General features: G+C 37.8%; 3 protein-coding genes across 7 annotated transcripts; all 3 read right to left on the reverse strand.

Annotated features, from left to right (window-relative positions):
* Positions 1–1,851: 1,851 nt before the first annotated feature.
* On the reverse strand, positions 1,852–3,068 carry LOC125479162 (NDR1/HIN1-like protein 13). The gene has a single exon (XM_048588218.1). The coding sequence runs from the start codon at positions 2,895–2,897 to the stop codon at positions 2,091–2,093; it is 807 nt and encodes a 268-aa protein (XP_048444175.1). The 5' UTR covers positions 2,898–3,068; the 3' UTR covers positions 1,852–2,090.
* A 900-nt stretch (positions 3,069–3,968) lies between these two features.
* Positions 3,969–8,434, reverse strand: LOC125479333. Of its 5 annotated transcripts, none has more exons than XR_007259931.1 (8): positions 8,053–8,434; positions 7,871–7,970; positions 7,616–7,736; positions 6,980–7,101; positions 6,771–6,892; positions 6,345–6,504; positions 6,025–6,137; positions 3,969–4,187 (listed from the first exon to the last, which is right to left on the reverse strand). XR_007259931.1 is itself a non-coding variant. In XM_048588536.1 (7 exons), the coding sequence occupies exons 1-7, from the start codon at positions 8,198–8,200 to the stop codon at positions 6,133–6,135; spliced, it is 840 nt and encodes a 279-aa protein (XP_048444493.1). In that variant the 5' UTR covers positions 8,201–8,434; the 3' UTR covers positions 5,896–6,132. The 5 variants fall into 5 exon arrangements, 2 of the variants coding, with proteins under 2 accessions (XP_048444493.1, XP_048444494.1); XR_007259930.1 differs by lacking the exon at positions 3,969–4,187 and adding an exon at positions 5,441–5,852 and having other exon boundaries at positions 8,053–8,433; XM_048588536.1 differs by lacking the exon at positions 3,969–4,187 and having other exon boundaries at positions 5,896–6,198; positions 6,344–6,504.
* A 7,865-nt stretch (positions 8,435–16,299) lies between these two features.
* Positions 16,300–17,546, reverse strand: LOC125479235 (pathogen-associated molecular patterns-induced protein A70-like). The gene has a single exon (XM_048588372.1). The coding sequence runs from the start codon at positions 17,523–17,525 to the stop codon at positions 16,575–16,577; it is 951 nt and encodes a 316-aa protein (XP_048444329.1). The 5' UTR covers positions 17,526–17,546; the 3' UTR covers positions 16,300–16,574.
* Positions 17,547–17,930: the final 384 nt, after the last annotated feature.

Raw genomic sequence — 17,930 nt, forward strand, 5'->3', positions numbered from 1 at the left:
CACGATCGTATCTTGAAAAAACATCAAGTACGTTTTTAGAGAGGCAAACTTTCTAACAGATGCTATTATTATTCTCATTGCTACCAAACAAAGAAGAGCAAACAATAACCTAGCAAATCAAATTTGTCATATGGAACTTCAGTATACAACATATGAGCGTAATATGATAGCGGACCACAAAATAGTTATCATTTTGTCACTAGAGTGAGCGCACAAGTAGTGAGAAGACTCATAAGAATGAGGAAATGTCTTAGGATTACAAATAGGTTTAAAGTTCGACATTCCAATGTAACAAAAAGATAATTGTCATATGCCCTCTTGTAAGTGCAATTTATCCGTTATGAATATGTCATTTGAATCCATAAGATCTTGTTCAACATGTTCCCTAATTCGTATGTTTATTGAAAAAATGCTGATTAAGATCAATCATGCACACAAATGTGAACTAATCTAGCCATACATGCATGTGAAACTCACAAAATATAAACGATCATAATCAGCTCACGCCTGAGGCCACCACGACACCTAGTACCCCTTGTCCTTATTTATTTGAACGTAGTAGAAAATGAGGACATTGGATTTGGAGCACTCGAGCACGATGTGCTATGTTAATCAGCAACCCTCGTCTTCATTAAACAAAGACACATTTGCTGGTAAACAATAATATCCTTTTTACCGAAAGAATATAGGGAATATGAGAGTTGACCGGAGGGCCATTAAATCCATTAAGGTCACCCAAAGAAGTGGGTACCCCTTGGATTTCTAGTACCTTAAAAACCAGTGAGTCAGTGAGAGTGGCGTGAGCTTATTGAATGCCAAAAACAATTAGGGTTTTATTATATATTCTCGGGCAGTACTAAAAATATTTTTTACACATTCTTATTAATTTTTATTTTTTAATTTTATTAAATTCATTTGATCTGATAATAAAAAATTAAAAAATTAAAAAATATATAAAAATAAAAATATATATGTAAATATCACTATTTTATTAATGTGAACCTGAAAAACTCACAGCTATCAAGTCAGAGAGACTCGAAAAAGGTCAATGTATATCTATCTGTGAGACTCTGTGTAAAAAGTCCATCGTAATTAGTAACGACAGCCACTAAAATCCACCGCCCCTCTTTTTTCATCTGATCACTAGATTTCTGCTGGGTTTGTGCTATTACTGTGAGTGATGTTATCTACACATTATTTTTTATCTTTCACACATCCAACCGAGCACATAAATAAATTAAAAAAAAATAAATAACAGAAATTAACATGAAATATAAAAAGAGTCGCGTGCATGAATAGCACTGCCTTTTACTTTTTCCACCTAAATGCATAGACCAGTATTTTACCCAATAAAAGCATTTTTCTAGAAAATTTGTTCTCTAAGATGATTTGATGGGATACACGAATACAAGCAAAGTGATTTCGTACTCATTATTCTTCTTCTTCTGCACTTATTCTTTTGTTTCTAGCATCAAGATTCCAAATCAAAGAACATGCGAGAGATGCGTAAACAAATTATCACTCCAAAACAAAACGAAGAGTGCAGAAGAAGAATCATAATACCATAAAAACAGCTTAAAAGCAAAGCAAAACAGCTTGCATTTTCGGTTCTGTTTTCCTTGAATGCACAATTACGCGTAATTACAAGAAATGCAACCGAGCTGCCTAATTAGGAGAGATTCTGCCGTGTAACCAAATGTTTTGTTCTAATTAGGGTATTTTAGTGATGCTCTGTTCATCGGCCTTCACTGAAAAGTATGCACTTATTACACTCAGCCAAATGCCACACATTTGGAAGACAAAATTACACAGAGAAACAAAGCAACAATACTATAATAATGTAGCATGAAATAGAAAATAATATGAAAATTAATTGCCATAAAAAAGCCAAATTCATCACTTACAATCCCCAAAAAGTATTGAAAAGAAAAAAGAAAAAAGAAGAGATGGATTCTAATTTGAACCCCAAATCCTACTTAATTTTTCTTGTGATCACCATTTTGTTTTATCTTTTTAATCCTCCTTCTCAAAAGTTTACAAATCCCCCCTCGAAAAACCCACGATTTAAGTAATAAAGAAAATAAAAGTAATTAAAAGGTCCATTTCCAGATCTTGATCCGAAGATCAACGTTGCACTTGGCGTTGGCAACGGAAGCCACCGACGGTGTCTTACCTTTTGGTACAACCCCTTTGATTCCTTCACACGTAACCCTAATCCCCACCTTCTTGCTCCTCAGCTTCCCCATCGACACCTTCACTTCGGTGTCCACCTGCAGCTTCAGCGCCACCCCGCTCTGCTTCCTCAGATCCGATCTCAGCGACTTCACCGACTCGACGTCGAGATCCTGCGACGTCGACAGTACGGAGCGGAAGAAGGTGCTGTTCTTCGTGGCGCTCGTGAACGCCGGGATCGACCCGTTTGCGACTTGGACGTCTCTGGTGGTGGAGAGGACGAGATTGAAGGGATCGTAGGAGAACGTGAGGTGGTTGTTGGGGTTTTCGGAGGTGAGGGTGAGGTTGAAGAGCGTGGTGAGGTGGGAGGTCGAGAAGTCGGCGGTGGTGGTGAGGTTGAACTTCGCAATGCGGACGGACGTGAGGGTGAACTCGGGGCGGTGGGGGCGGTAGAGGATGTAGACCGCGGCTCCAGCTATGGCAGCGAGGAGGGCGAGGGCTATGAGGATGAGGAAGGACCAGAAGCAGCAGCAACAGCATAAATTACGGCTGCTCCGGCGGTGGCGACGGTTGTGGTACTGGGGTTTCGGGCGGTATGGCTGTCTGGGTTGGGGTTTGGTACTTGGTGGGTTGGCTGTGGTACCGGCGGTGGTTGCGGCGGCGGGTGCGGCGGCGGCGCCGCCATTGGCGGTGGGTTTGGAAGATGGGTAAACTCTGTCTGTCATGGCGAGAAATGGGTTGGATTTGGATTTGAGAGAGAGGGTCTGGATTGGTGTTGAAATTGTGAGGTTTTGGAGAGAGAAGAAGATGGAGGAGGGTGAAGGATGAGAAGGGAAAGAGAATGAAGGAACCAAAAAAATAGGGGGATGATGCTTCCACCTCACACAATGTTAAGATGGATCTTTCCTGTAAATATTACTAAGCACGAATCACTAATCACTAATCACTAATCACTAATTACTAATCACTCTTACTAAGCTTCTCAGAAAGGGATCCTCTCCGGATCCCTTCTACCTAATCCTCCTTATTAAACAATCTGAATTCTTGAAATTTGATCCAACGATTAAAAACACAGGCCTACTTTAAAAGTTACAATAATTTTAGCTGTTAGATCAAATTTTAAGGATCCGAATTATTTGATGAAGAGAATTAGGTGAAATAGATCCGAAGAGGATCCCTTCCAAGCTTACCAACTAAAGCCTCCAATAATTAATTTTCAATAAAAATAATACAAATGAGAAGACAAATAAATCCTCCTATGTTTGAGTTCGAGATGTGATCTAGTTTGTATGGTCCAGATGTGATGGAGTGAATTGTCAGAAATGCGGGGTCCAATCTCTTCTGCATAATTTCCATTTTGTTGATGGATTTCTATTTTTACGTCAAATGTTGATGCCTAACCTTCCATTTTATTTTACCTCAAAAAAATAAAAAAAAATTAAAAATAAACCTTTCATTTTATTTTTTATTTTTTATTTTTTTGGGTCAGAGCCTAACCTTCCTTAAAAATTGACATAATGGCAATTTTTATATTAAGAGCAGTACTATCCACACATTTATTTTTTATTTTTTTTCATATCTTTTTTAATTTTCGATCGTCAGATTAAATGAATTAAAAATGATTAAACAATAGAAATTAACATGAGATTGGTAGCCTGTAAAAGGTAAAATAATGCGTGTGGATAACATCACCTTTATTTTATATATTTTTATGAATATACTTAGGGTAGGTAGGTGGTAAGAAACCAGATCATGCTTTAATGAGCGTCGAGTATTTGTTACGCGCATAATTTGATTTGTAATCGGACATTAAGAAAAGAACGTGATATGAATATTAAATGGTGAAGTATTAGGAGTACGACCGTGTGAGTTGATCTTGACAATTCATACTTGCGGGAATAATTTCCAAGTAGTTGGTAGGTTTAAAAGCAGAAGCTAGAGCTCGAGTAGAAGCACGAATGAAGCATCTGATTCACCACCCCACGAAGCAGGTGCTAAAGCAGCAACTCGAGAATCTGCAAACACAAAATCTCTATCTTCATTGACATGCATGGATGACCAAAGTCAGCCTAAATGCCCATAAGCAACTTAAATTTAATAAAAATGATTTTCAGGCACTCATTTTCTCTTCATATACACACCAGTTTAATTTTTACCTTTAAATCAAACGTGTGCATGCTATGATTGAACCGAAAGGTTACTTAGTATTACGGTCTATTAATATTCCTCTTTTGTTTGTATGTGAGAGAGTTTTAGGTTTGATTCTCGTCAAAGGCAAATTTGAGTCACATTATTGCTGGTCCATTGTGAGTCTTAACTCACCCTCATTCCCTCACCCTCTTAATGTAGATAATATCTTGTGATAAAAAAAAAAAAAATTTCAGACGTGTGCATAAAAAGAAAGTTATGGTGCAGAAATGATTTATTTATTTATTTTAAATATTGTATTACGACATTAAATTGGACCCATTTAGCATTTTGGTTGGTGAAGGATCAATTTTAATTTTATTTTTTAAATTGGGAAATATGTAAAATGTTATTTATAGTGAGGGAAACGAGAGAAGAGACAAGGAAGCAAGGTCCATAAAAGCAAATAGTACCCCCACCGACGACCCTAGGTGGCAGGTTAACAATAATTTAATCATGACTTTGACGCAGGTTCCACAGTAATTAGTTAACTAATCACACTCAGTGTGGCTCAGTGGTTGCATTTAACTTTACTCCTAAGTCTTGAACACAATTAACAAAATTATCTCCTAATCTCATTGTTAATATGAGTGTGACAATAATGGGATGCTAAGCCTTGTGCCCACCAAATTTTGTTGGTAAAGTTTCTATGGAAATTCCCCTCGTATCGTAAGGTTTCTTATGGCTTTTGGAACCAGCTATGTCAATCAACTGGCGGAGTTTGAACCTAAGACAATCCACCAATTGCACAAGATTTTCATTTAAAACGGTTGAAGTTGATTTCGATTAACCCTAATTTCACTTTGATCAAGCAACAAAATGGTGGAAGGAAATGATAAATGCAGGTTACGGCAGTTGATCAAGACAGTGTCTCGACTCTCTTGTACCCTAGTTCGGATCTCATTTCCCATAAATTAGAGTAGATTACAATATCGGTTCACTTTGAGGTGTATAATCGTCATCCTTCTTTTTCTCAGTTTGGGCTTTGCCAAGGGAAAGAGAAGTTTCATGGTGATGGGTCCACCAACTTTGGATTCTGGGTTGAAATGGGAATGTGTTGGTTTGGGCTGCTTTCCTCCAGTCCATAAAATATAATTATTACATTATATGAGTATTTACTTTTAATACATAATATTCTAAAAAATAAATGTTCATATAAATTCTAAAACAATGCTGACATCACATGATACAAAAACATGCCTTTGTTCCTTTGTGCACATGTATACATGTGAAGGAATTTTGTGCCAATGCCATACATGTGCTCCAAAGGTGATATGTGTAATTTCAATTATTCCCTCAGAAGCTTTACGACAACCACAATATCAAAGTCTTATTTCGCTAAGCGAGGTTGGTTGCCCTCGCGCAGACCATATCAATACTCAAATTTAGGGTTTGACACAATTACAGTAACTACAGTTACAAAACTTGGGCCTTTGAACCTCTTTCACTTTCCCCTGCGCTGTGGCGGCCAATGGGCAGTCACCACGTCACAGCTGAAGAGAGAGAGAGCTGTTCATTAGAGGGGAAGGGGCATGCTTCACTAAATTCATGTTTGTTTTGCACTTGGATAATAATTTATTCAACCGAAAATTGATTAATCTAATTGCTCAATGGCAGAGACAAATGTTTGACAAAAACTGGAGAGTACTACAGATCAGTCTTTACCTGCAATGAATCCTCATCTACAGAAAGTTTTCGAGCATCTGATAGCCGCTGCGCAGAAAACGCCATCATCTCTTCCTTGCCTCTATCACAAGCGTTCTTTAAAGGCGTCTAATCTGTTATCAAGACCATTATGTAAGAGGAAGAAGTACTTTCCCGAATTTCCCCAAGTTTCAGCCGATAAATTCAATCACATCAGTAAAAAATGGAAACATGGGATAGCCATTTTAAACCAACAAGAAAAGGCAAACAATTTAACCTTTCATTTCACACAGATCATGATATAGTGAGAAAAGTACAAACGAAATACAAAACTATCGCACCTTTGACATTTAATGTTTCTATTCATGAGCATAATACTGAGCAGAACAGGGACCATCACTAAACACAAATGCTCCAACGAGTGTCCGCTGATAATGAAATGATTTGCATGGTAGATTTTGTTGTCAGCAACAGATTCAAATTTGGAGAGAAGGTAAACCCCTGTAAAGAATTTGCTTTTTTTTTCACTGAAGAAAGCATTGCTTCTATACTTTGTAGTAATCAACCGTTCTCATTGGATCGGAATGATCCTTGGTGGAATGCTTAGTAATATAGATATTATAATAAGCTACACCCAGAAACGAAAAGGTTTACAACGGACTAATAAAAATACCATTTCTGTACTTGTGCAGGGAGCGGTAAATGGACTGATTAACAAATCATACTATTTTTACTCAAGAAAATAAAGATTAAAGAACATGGCCTACCTGCGGCCCAAAGCCAAAATCTTGAGTGAGTATATTTTGGTGGGAACACACATGACATTGTTGGAATTGCTATACAAGGAATCAACTGGAACATCGTGTACAACCTGATATCATTACACGTTCTGCAAAGAAACTCATCCATACCTCCATTAAGAGTTTAGCGCAACACCACAGCGGAGGTAATACAAAACTTAAAGTACAACACTGACCTGTCATATGCAATGCTCAGAAAAGCAAAGAAAAGAAATGCAAACGGACAGCTTAAACCGATCTGTTCTCCCACTCTCTCCACTATAAAACTAGAGAAAAGGGAGGAGTATGCAATCATCATCTGCAATTCAGAATCTACTTCAACAATGAAAATAAACAGAGAGAAACGGATTGTGCATGACTAGGATCCAGATACTTGGTTAACAACAAAATCACGGACCTCAACAATTGATTACTTTCGTTCACTCATGCTCTTTCTAGGAACCTCCCGTGGTAAACAATTGCACCACAACACATTCATATTTCCCTTCTGAGTGAAAATTTGATTAATCGTTAAGTACACACTTCTAATTTTGAAATTAACGGAAGGATCAACGGTGCAACAGAAGTTCAAGACTAAAGACAACAGAATCTACTTTCGAATTCATGTACAAAACTGCAACTCGGGTATATTTCAGGAATTGTTTTCTCAATTAGTCATCAACAAGTAATGGATATTTTTATAGCAAGTGTCACTAATAACTCTCTCAAGCATCTCAACGAAAGCGAAAACAAATGAACAAACAAACAACCAGAGCAAGTGTCACTAACAACAGCTAAAACCGAGTGATCCTGAGACTGATTGAAATACCAACCGGCAAGGTGTCCGACGCTACTCTACTATCGTCAGGCTTCAAATGATAATAAGCGGACCCAAATGCAACCCCTGCTGTTCCAGCATAGAATAGCGCCCAACCCCAAACCTCGCCTGGCAAACTAAAACCATTTTCCAAATAACACCAACCAAATATATATATATATATATATATATATATATCAAACTCCATTGAACTCAATGCAACAAACAAAATCACTGCATGAAGTAATAAATAATCCAGAAAGTGCAAACCCTGATGTTGAAAAGCCCCCCTTGCACGCAGAGCACAAAACCCAGAACGCCAACAACCAAAAAGGGCAAATTTGTGATCACGTTCAAGGTATTAGGCACTCCTGTGAAAAACCCAGATCATAAAATCAATCAAAAACATAAATTTCAGATGAAGAAAAAAAGAGAGAAAATGAAAAAATTTACCCAGAAAATTGCGCATGTCGGCGTACAGATGCTGTTTAGGGGAGTGAGGAATCTTGGGAGTGACCAGCATTAACAAAACCCAACACAGAAACGTTCCTCCCCATATCCGCCGTCTCTTCCCTCTGATTGCAAGCTGCTGAGTTGCCATCCACACCTTCCCTCCCTCTCTCTCTAAAAGCCACTCACTCACTGCGCTTCTTTCCTCTTTCTAATAATGATTCGAATATGTTCGACGAAGTGCCAACTTTCTTTTCGAAAAAAGTTACTGACTGGTTGGTGACATGAAAATTCGGCACCTTCGCGGTGGTTGTTTGTGGTGGTGGTGGTGGTGGTCGAAAAAGTCCCTTTCGGAATGGATTCGTCGAGTCGTTTGTTTTGTTGTTTTGGTTTGGCTAAAGGTCAGACGTGTCAGGATCATAAAATATCCCACGTGGGACTGATGTTGGTAATCAAAGGTGTAAAATTGTCTGTGATATAGCAATAGATGACAGTGGTGGAAGTCAAAAGGCAGTCGCGCCACTTCATATCGAACCTCTTCTTTACGAGAGATTTTTCAGTGTGACTGTCATACGAAATAATACATTACGTGTTACTATATAAATTGTGTGATATGTGTGTTAAGAAGTTAATAACTTAAAAGATAAAATTTCTCACCATTTACATAAAAACATCATTCGTATTCTCATCACAATTAAAAATTTATCCTTCTTTAGCAATAAATGACTCATGTACGATAATAATTCACGGAGACTGTATGTTTTTTCGTTATTAGCAGGTTTTTTTTTTTTTTTTTTTGAGGTAGAGTCACCAACGTGGTATAGAGCTTTCTCTGTGTTTTATCTCTCTCATTGTCATTACATGCAAGAAGACATATAGTCGGTGACACGTTGAAGTTAAATGCCTTTATTTTTGCGTAAAAGATTTAACTCAAGTGATATAAGATTAAAAAAATTAATGTTAGCTTTTAATTAGTTTAAAAATTTTACTAAGGATGGGCACGGTTTGGTTCAATGTGGTTTTGAGTGAAATCGAAACCGAAACTGAAACTTTTTGCAATTTGATTCGGTGCGATTTTGAAGCCAAAACAGAAATAAAACCAAACCATTTGGTTCAGTTCGGTTCAATTTTTAAGAAAGAAACGTACATTTTAAAATATACACCTATCTACACATAAGACAGTCTCATTTTCTACACATATACATTAATTAATGAATGCATGTTAACAATGAGTACACTGAGTGAGAATGTTTTGATAATCTATTTCCGTCTAAAATTAGGACAATGTACGCACAAACAAACGTACAGCAAGCAAACTTGATGCAAGCAAACATGCAACAAATGATGAATGATGATATTTTAGTGCGGTTGAGTAGATACTAAATGTATGGAACTTTAGCAAACAACTAATTAAAACATGACATCTCATATGGACATCTAATTAAATGTTTATTAGTATTTGCAATGCGGTTCGGTTTCGGTGCAGTTTTCAAAAGCCAAAACCAAAACCAAACCACTCCCTACAATGTTGTTCAATTTCAAAACGGTAAAATCAAATTGTTCGGTGCGGTCCAATTTGGTTCATGTTTTGGTTTTGGCTTTCTGTTCCAAGTGCCCACCCCTAAATTTTACACATATTGCTCTGAAATTTTTTTGCCAAAAATTAAGATTTTAAGACAAATCATATGACGATATGTGAAAAATTAGAACACGTAGCCTCGAATTATTAGTTTAGAATATATGATCTTTCCGTGAATGAAAGTTTAGATGGAGGAGAGGCTACCCCATCACAGGATTAGTGTATACCACAAACCTTTTTGAGGATTTGCAGAGGAGTCTATGTCCCCTTTTTTGGTTTTATAAGATCGGCCACTAACACAAAATTGTTAGCAGCGAAACTCAAACCTTCGTAGAGTGACATACAAGACAACAACCTTACCAATTAAACTAGCTCAGAATATACTTTTGATAATAGTATTTGTGTGCATGTACACTAGGAGTAGAGCATCTCCAATGTGAGTCCCTATTTAGGGACTCCAATCACTACCTTTGAGTACTCATTTAAAGACTTAAAGGGAATCTATGTGTCCCTAAAGGAATATTGTCTCTAATGGGAGTGTCCTTAGAGCAACTCCAGCGTTGGAGCCCTCCCCCCTGGCAATTCACTATTCAATCCACCTAATGAACAGTAATTGCCCTTAATGAACAGTAAGTAGCCCTGGCAATAGATTTTGCATCTCCACCGTTACACTTCTATAGCCCTGGCAATAGGCAATAAAATATTAGTTTTTTTTTTATTTATAAAATTAATACAAAATAATTTTAAATGTAATATCGGATAAGATTTTTAATCGTTGTCGGTGCGCCACGTGTCATTATCCTAAGTATTATTAAATAATACAAAATAAATAATTATAATATGGATTTCTGATAAGATTATTAACCAATCACGTCGCGCCATGTGTCATAATCGGTTCACAATCTTTGAGGATAGATTTCCATCAGATTTTAAACGAATGACGGCATGCCACGTGTCATAATCTGTTAACAATCTTGGATGATAGATTTCCATTAGATTTTTAACGAATGACGGCATGCCACGTGGCATTATGCAGAACCTAATCCTTTCTGAATCCTCTATATAATCCACCTTCCATCTTCACAAATCTCACACCAAAATTCTCAAGATCTCTATCATTATTCATAATTTCTGCTTCCTTATTCACAAAAATCAGTTTCAATATTCATAGTTTCTGTTTCTTTCTTTCAATGTCTTCTTCTTCTTCGTCAAGGATGATGTGGGAATTGAATCAGGAAGAGGAAGACTTGTTTAACCAATCAGAATCAATGTTCAATCAGCAGCGGGTAAGAAATGAGAGGGAAGAAGATGAGGAGCGTCAAATGAGAGATGACGACGTAAGAAGGGGCAGAGCCTCACATTCCCGTCGAGTCATCCAAGCTGCGGCTCAGATCTGCAGGCCCAGGCGTTCCGGAAACATTGATAGAAGCAGGCAACGACGAGGTATGGAACTCTTGGATGATTATTTTGTTCCTAATAGTGCATTCCCTGATACGTACTTTAGACGTCGTTTTAGAATGGAACGACATTTGTCCAACGACTGGACATCGATTCTTTGGTTCTTTTCCCACCAATTTTCTCAAGATAATTGGTATGAATAAGACTCCACATTTCTCTTAACTGCATCTCATTACCCGTAAGCGAACTATGAGTAACTTCAACCCAGCTAGTACACAACGCAACATCTTCAATAAGCGACCAATTCGTACCTGCACCAGTGGTCATTTTGTTGAAAAAAAATTGATTCAAACTTTGAGACAAAGAAAGGAATGTGATTGAAAGTGGTTGAGAAAATATGAAATTGTTGTGAAGGTAGATGATAATGAGAAGGTATTTATAGAAAAGTAAAAACAATTTTTTTTACAATTTTTTTCAGATTTTTTTTTGAATTTTTTTGAATTTTTTACATTTTTTTTTGAATTTTTATTCAATTAATTAATCTCTGCCGTTGGATATAAAAAAATTTGAATTCCAACGCTCCAGATTGTGCCACGTGTCACAACGGTAACTTTTCAGATTTTTAAAACTATTTTTTCATTTATTTTTTAATTTTTAAAGCATTTTAATATCCACCGTTGATCTCAGATCGAACGGTGGATATTAAATCTGACAGTTTGAAAATTTTTTACCGTTGAGATCTAACGGTCCACATTAAGTGACCGTTACGATCTAACGTACCGTGGGAAGCCACGTGGCTTCCCAACGGTAACAGACAAACATTTTTTTTTTTCTGATTAATGTGTCAGGACGCGCCCCCACGCGCGGGTGGGGTGCACGCGCCTGACACAAAAAAAATAAAATAATAGGCTGACGCCACGCTGGCGTCAGCATGGCGTCACTCCCACCCCGGGCTCAAGGCCTGTCGATTCCTCACGGGCCTGGCCCTCGGGCCTTCCCCTTCCCCCCGGCTTCCCAACGCTGGAGCTGGTCCACCTTCACTCGGGCCTCCGTTTTGGAGCCCGTCCCCCGAGCTAAACCCCACGCTGGGGATGCTCTTATAATATAATCCCTAAATTTGAGGTTTTTAAGTGAATAGGACTCACGCCTGCTTTTTCACTTAAACTGTCCTATTGAGTCTACTATTTCAGTTCCTATAAAGTTCTTATACGTGGGTACATGCACTAAGTATCCGACGAATCCCTATACTTTAAGAACTCATTTTTTAATACATTAAAGATTCATTGTCTCTATTCATTTTATACGATAGCTGTCCTTACACAGAAACTCCACTTATAAGATGCTCGAGGGGTGAGAAGCCATATATTTGTGGAAGCGTGTCATTTTCCATCCAAAATCCTACACATTTACGCTACGACACTGCCATCAGACTCACTGCAGAAACTAATCATTTCCAATCAAGAGGCATTTAATCAGGCAGAATATGCATAAAATATTCCCACAACTTTTGCTTAATCTGCCCATTGAAATTGTTTTTTTTTTTAAAAAAAAAATTTAGATTACAAAAGTAATTGAAGACTTTTTATAAAGCTTTTATCAAATACTTCAAGCATTTTTTCATGACTCATTGTTTTTTGTGTAAAAGAAAGTTTGAGGGAAGGGAAAGCTATCCTATCCCAAAGTTACGGCATATAACAAGCCTTGTTGAGGACTTATATAGGAGTATGCGCTCCTTTTGTTAGTTTATACAGATTGCTCACCAATACAAGATTGTTAGCAGTGAGACTCGAACTTTGGTGAGGCAAGACATAATACATAGACCTTACCAATATAACCAACTTCTGATGACGTTTCAGGATTCACTTTCATTTTTACTACAGAATTATTTTTAAAACATTTTCACTAAAAGAGTTTTTAGTTATTTTAAAAGCACTCCCCAACGAGTCATTAAGCTTCGATCCTATACAACTTCCCAAGTACATTTTTTTTTTTTTTTGCTTTTTATTTATATTTACATTTTTTATTATTTATTTTAATGGTTTTGATTAAGTATTTTAACAACTTGGTTATTTAATTAAATAATAATCATCAAGTTGAGCATCTTAGTAGACCCATCCATAAAACCACTGGTTAAAGTTGTTAAAGTTTGTGAAACTCAAAGGTATCTCTGTGTGTGTTCCAAAATTACAATTAATCAATTATTGTATTGAGCCATAAGACCTACAAACGACAATGCTTTGCTTCCACAACAATTAGTGCATCTCATCCTTTTAATTTGTTTAATTCCCAAGCATCAAACTTCACAATCTCATCACAAACCCCAACGTCTAACTATAAAACTTTCATAATCTAGTTGTTGAAACTTTTCTCGAGGGAGGTGATCTCAAGTTCGACCATACAGGTTCGAGAATGATATACGTTTGTTATGAATTCGATACCTAGTTGTTAACTTCACCGCAACTTTATTGTGAGCGCATTATTATACCAGTACATCTCAAACAATTACCTAATGATCAACGATAGAAATTAATAGTAATGATGGAGATTAAAAAGGATAATTTAGACCCGTTGTCGCCAAAAGTGCTTAAGTTAAAGATTAAAAGTGGGTTTTTACCCTCTAATGTGGTCCCTTTGATGATCGCGTTCAGAGGTGAATATAAGACATTGATAATATGAGGACCACAACCAAAGGAATAAGAAGACATTTAGGGGCGTTTGTTTGCCCTTACTAAGCGTCATCGGATTAGACTGGACTAACTGTTAGTCAAATACCCTGTTTGTTCTGTGCTGAGATTAACATTAATGAGACTAAAAGGGACTCGCATGGACAAAACCCTTCAGTACGAGTTCTTAGCGAACCCCCCCCCCCCCTCAATAACCATGGGATTGCTAAGACTTCTCTTTGCTACTGCTTGCGTTGCTAGCTTTCTGTCCTCACTCCAAAATCACACCACCAGACCACCACTCTTTCCCTCTGTCCTCGTCCTGCTAGACTACGGGAACCCAGTCACCAACGTCCCGCGAACCTAGTCACCAAAGTTCTGCCTTCACGCCGACGAACCCACAACCCAACTCCCTACTTACTTCTCGACGAACCCACAACCCAGATTTCCCCTATTTGCTTTAAGAAGGAACAGTTGATTCGATATGCGGAATTGGGTTCTCCATTTTCGTCAATTGAACTCGAACCAGACCCAACAAACAAAGATAACGACCTCGACCTCAAGGACTTAGAATCAGAAAACAATCTCCACAATTTCAGATCCATCCGCTATACTGTAGCTCCCGCGCCAAGCCGTTTCAGGTGAAACAAAATAAATACAAGGTTTCATAATTTGAAGAAAAAGAACAAGGCCCAAGTAATTCGAAGTCAGTCGAGAAAAAAATGGATAGGAGTAAGTGATTAGAGGTGAAACGGGACAGAAAAGAGAAAGGGGAAAGCGACAGTGGTACAAAAAAGGGTAGAGAAAGGGGAGAGGGGAGGGATGCAGTGCCTAGAGAAAAAAAATGAGAAGGAAGATGATTGAGAGTTTAACCAGAATAAAAAGACGAAAAATGATTCTAGAAATGAAAAAGATAATTTAATAATAAAATATTAGTATATACAGATTAAATGAATAATAAAATATTGTAAATATAGATTAAGTAATATAATATACGAGTCATACTTTTTAGTCCGATATAGTACCAAATGCTTTACTAAATCAATCCAACTTAGTCTTTGAAGCTAATCCAGTCAAAGATAGTTTGGTGCAATAAACGCACCCTTAGTATGAGGTATATTAGTAAGGATTTGGATCCTATCCGGATTCAAATTATGGGGATCATAGGAATCCTCACATCCTAGCTGTTTAGCTTATATCGTATGGTCAAAAATCATATTGAATTTTTTTATTTAACATTAAACATAAATAGTGTCTAACAAAAAATGACCGTACAATATACGATGAACGATCATAATGTGAAAATTCCTAAAATCCTCACAAAAAGGATCCGAAAAAGTAAATCCTAGCAAATTATATATCCACATATTATCTTAAATTTGGAAGAGCCAAAATGCACACAACGGAACAAACTCCCCCACGTGTTACACAACCTAAATATGCGGATAAGCACAAAGGAAGAAAACCAATCTGATTTGCCCAAACTGCCCCATACATATGTATAAGGAGACGGATCTATAACATTACCTTTTTTACAAATTTTTTACATACGTTGTGGTAGGCTTCACTTCGTAATATATTTCAACAATACGAATTGTCTATTGTTTAGGTTTTCTTTCAAATGTCATGTCTATCAAAAATCAACCAAATATGAAACCATGTAATCTTTGGATTAAGGGTTTCTATGTATAACCGTATTTTTTTCATTTTCTTCACTACAAATAAAAGTTTTAATTGTTTTTTGTTTGTCTAATTTTGTGCAAGAATGATTTATGAATAGTGTTCTTTAAGATAGATAGTTCGGATCGTTTCTAAATTGTAATAAAATTAAACAAACAAGTCTTTAATTTAATGATGTTCGTTCCTACATAGTTAAAGGATGCCTCACGTTGGCAAAAATGATGTATATTTATGATAAGTTTGATACATAATTATGTATAGTCACCCTGCAACTGTGTTGCCTTATTCCGGCAGTCTCTGTAAATATGAAAAAAGGTCATAAAATAATAGGAACTCAATTTTTGTTACAAGCGATATTAGGGGAGGAGTTTTCTCGTTTTGGTATAGATTCGTAAATATGTATATAGTCATATATTACCACCACCATATCAAACCCAACTCTGCAAGACAAGACTGCAACCAACGCCAATCAGAGTTTTAAGTAGGTAAGAATTGTTCTCTTCGTTAAATTAAGATGTAAATTTGAATCCCGTTGTCGGTAATCCTTCTTGATGAACAATTTATAAAAACCAAAATATGAACTGACGAGGGCCTCTCATTTCATAAACTTTACGGAAAACAAAGACTGCAACCAACCAATGCCAGCTACCACTCCTTACACAACACCCCAAAACCCACATGGGGTACAACAAAGTGGAAAGTTAGAAAACAAACATGACATTTTCAATCAATTTTTCACATAATTATTGAAAAGTTCGAAAAATAAACGGTGAAGATTAAGCATTGATTCTAGAAAATCAAATGACAACATGACATTTTCAATCAATTTTTCTTCAATAGACAGAATTACTAAGAAGCCGAAAAATGACCGGTTAAGATTGAGCATCGATTTTAAATAATCAAACGGTAAAGATTGTTTAAAATCCTTGGTAGGCCGGAATGCCGGAGACAAATATTTTCATCACATGAATATACTTACTCCGTCGTTTCTTCTTACATATAAATCACAGTTCCGTGCCGTACTAACTGCGAATTAATCTTAGGAATACAAGTTTGAACAAATAGTTCAACAGACAGAAAGCTGCAGAGTGGTAGTGAGCAAATCAACATTACATCCATTAAACTCCTAATTTTACTCAGCCCACCCCAGAATTAAGAGAAATTAAAAATCCACCCAAACTCTGGAAAATAATTAAAATTTTCTCTCACTTATCACTCCCTCGAGTGATCATGTCCTTGTACCTTACGATCGAATCCAGCCGCTGCATCTTCAGCTGCTTCTTGAACTTGTTGATGAAATCATCCGCCTTGGCGTCCACCTCCTCGTCATCCTCCGCCATCTTCGCCACCTTTCTCTCCCTCACGGTCGCCGGCCGGCGAATCTCGACGATATCATCCTCCTGGAAATGAGCAAAAGCAGACTTGGAGCTCGCAGATTTCTTCATCTTCTGCGGGAGCTTGACGGGCACCTCGCCGGACGCCGGCTTGGTGTCCGACTTGGTCCGGTTCACGTGGCGGTCCCGTAACGGCTTCAGCTGGCTGAAAATCTCCTCCAGGCCCCTCTGTTTATCCCCTGCTTCTGAAAAATCTGGAGTTTCTGGTTCTGGGTGCTCGTGTTCTTCCAAACTGTCGTCATCTGGGAACTCCTCCTGCTCCGGAGCTTGCTCGAAATGGGATTCCGGCTCATGGGTTTTGTGCGGAGGGGCTGCGTCGGCGATGGGCTGAGATGGGTTGTTGGATAAATCTTGTGGAATGTGGAAATTGATGGACTTGAGCCGCTGCAGCAGAGAAGGGGATCTGGTGAACTGGGGCTGTTCAAACTCGTGGGCGTGGTTAAAGGCGTAATGGGTATCCTCAGTAGTTTCCGGGTGTTTCTCGAAAGTGGCGGAGTGTGGCTCCGGGGATCTGTACTGGTAGAGGTTGATGGATTTGAGCCTCTGCAGCATAGACGGAGATCTGGCGATGCCTCCGCCTTGATGGTGGTTCTGGTGGTGCTGCTGCTCTGGGTCCTCGTGTTTCTGGGTGGAACCCAAGTTTGAAGCAATGGCGATGGTGCCAATCATGACATTGAGGAGGAGGAAGAGAACAGTGGGAGTGAACCAGCTGTTCATGGAAGCCCAAATTGATGGCAGGGATGTCACGGATTCTTCAAACATGGCTGACTGTGTTAGAGAGAGAGAGGAAGGTGAAAAAATTGGGAGATGAAGAAGCGCGGATTAGAAAGCTTCTGTGTGGTGCGTGCTTGTCTGCCTCCTTTATTTGGGTGGAGATTTTCATCATCTTGTGTGTGAAAATTTTACTCGTTGATTTATTTATTATTATTATTTTTATTGTTATGATCTCGAGGGAACGTGACGGTGAGTGATGGGTGTGTGTGTGTGAGAAACGGACAGAAAAGCAGTGGTTGTGACAAAATGTGAGGTTGTGGTTGGATTAGATAGAGGCTAATCGACTTAGGACTTATAGCTTTCGTTATTTTACGTTAGCGTTCAAAGATTTTGAGTTCGATTTATCTCTTTTCAAAGTCGTTTGCATATTTTCAACAAAAAAAATTATGTTTG

This window comes from the organism of the source record quoted next, unplaced genomic scaffold, assembly GCF_019419815.1.
Source record: "Pyrus x bretschneideri cultivar Hongxiangsu unplaced genomic scaffold, Pyrus_bretschneideri_v1 Contig28, whole genome shotgun sequence".
NCBI classification, from domain to species: domain Eukaryota; kingdom Viridiplantae; phylum Streptophyta; class Magnoliopsida; order Rosales; family Rosaceae; genus Pyrus; species Pyrus x bretschneideri.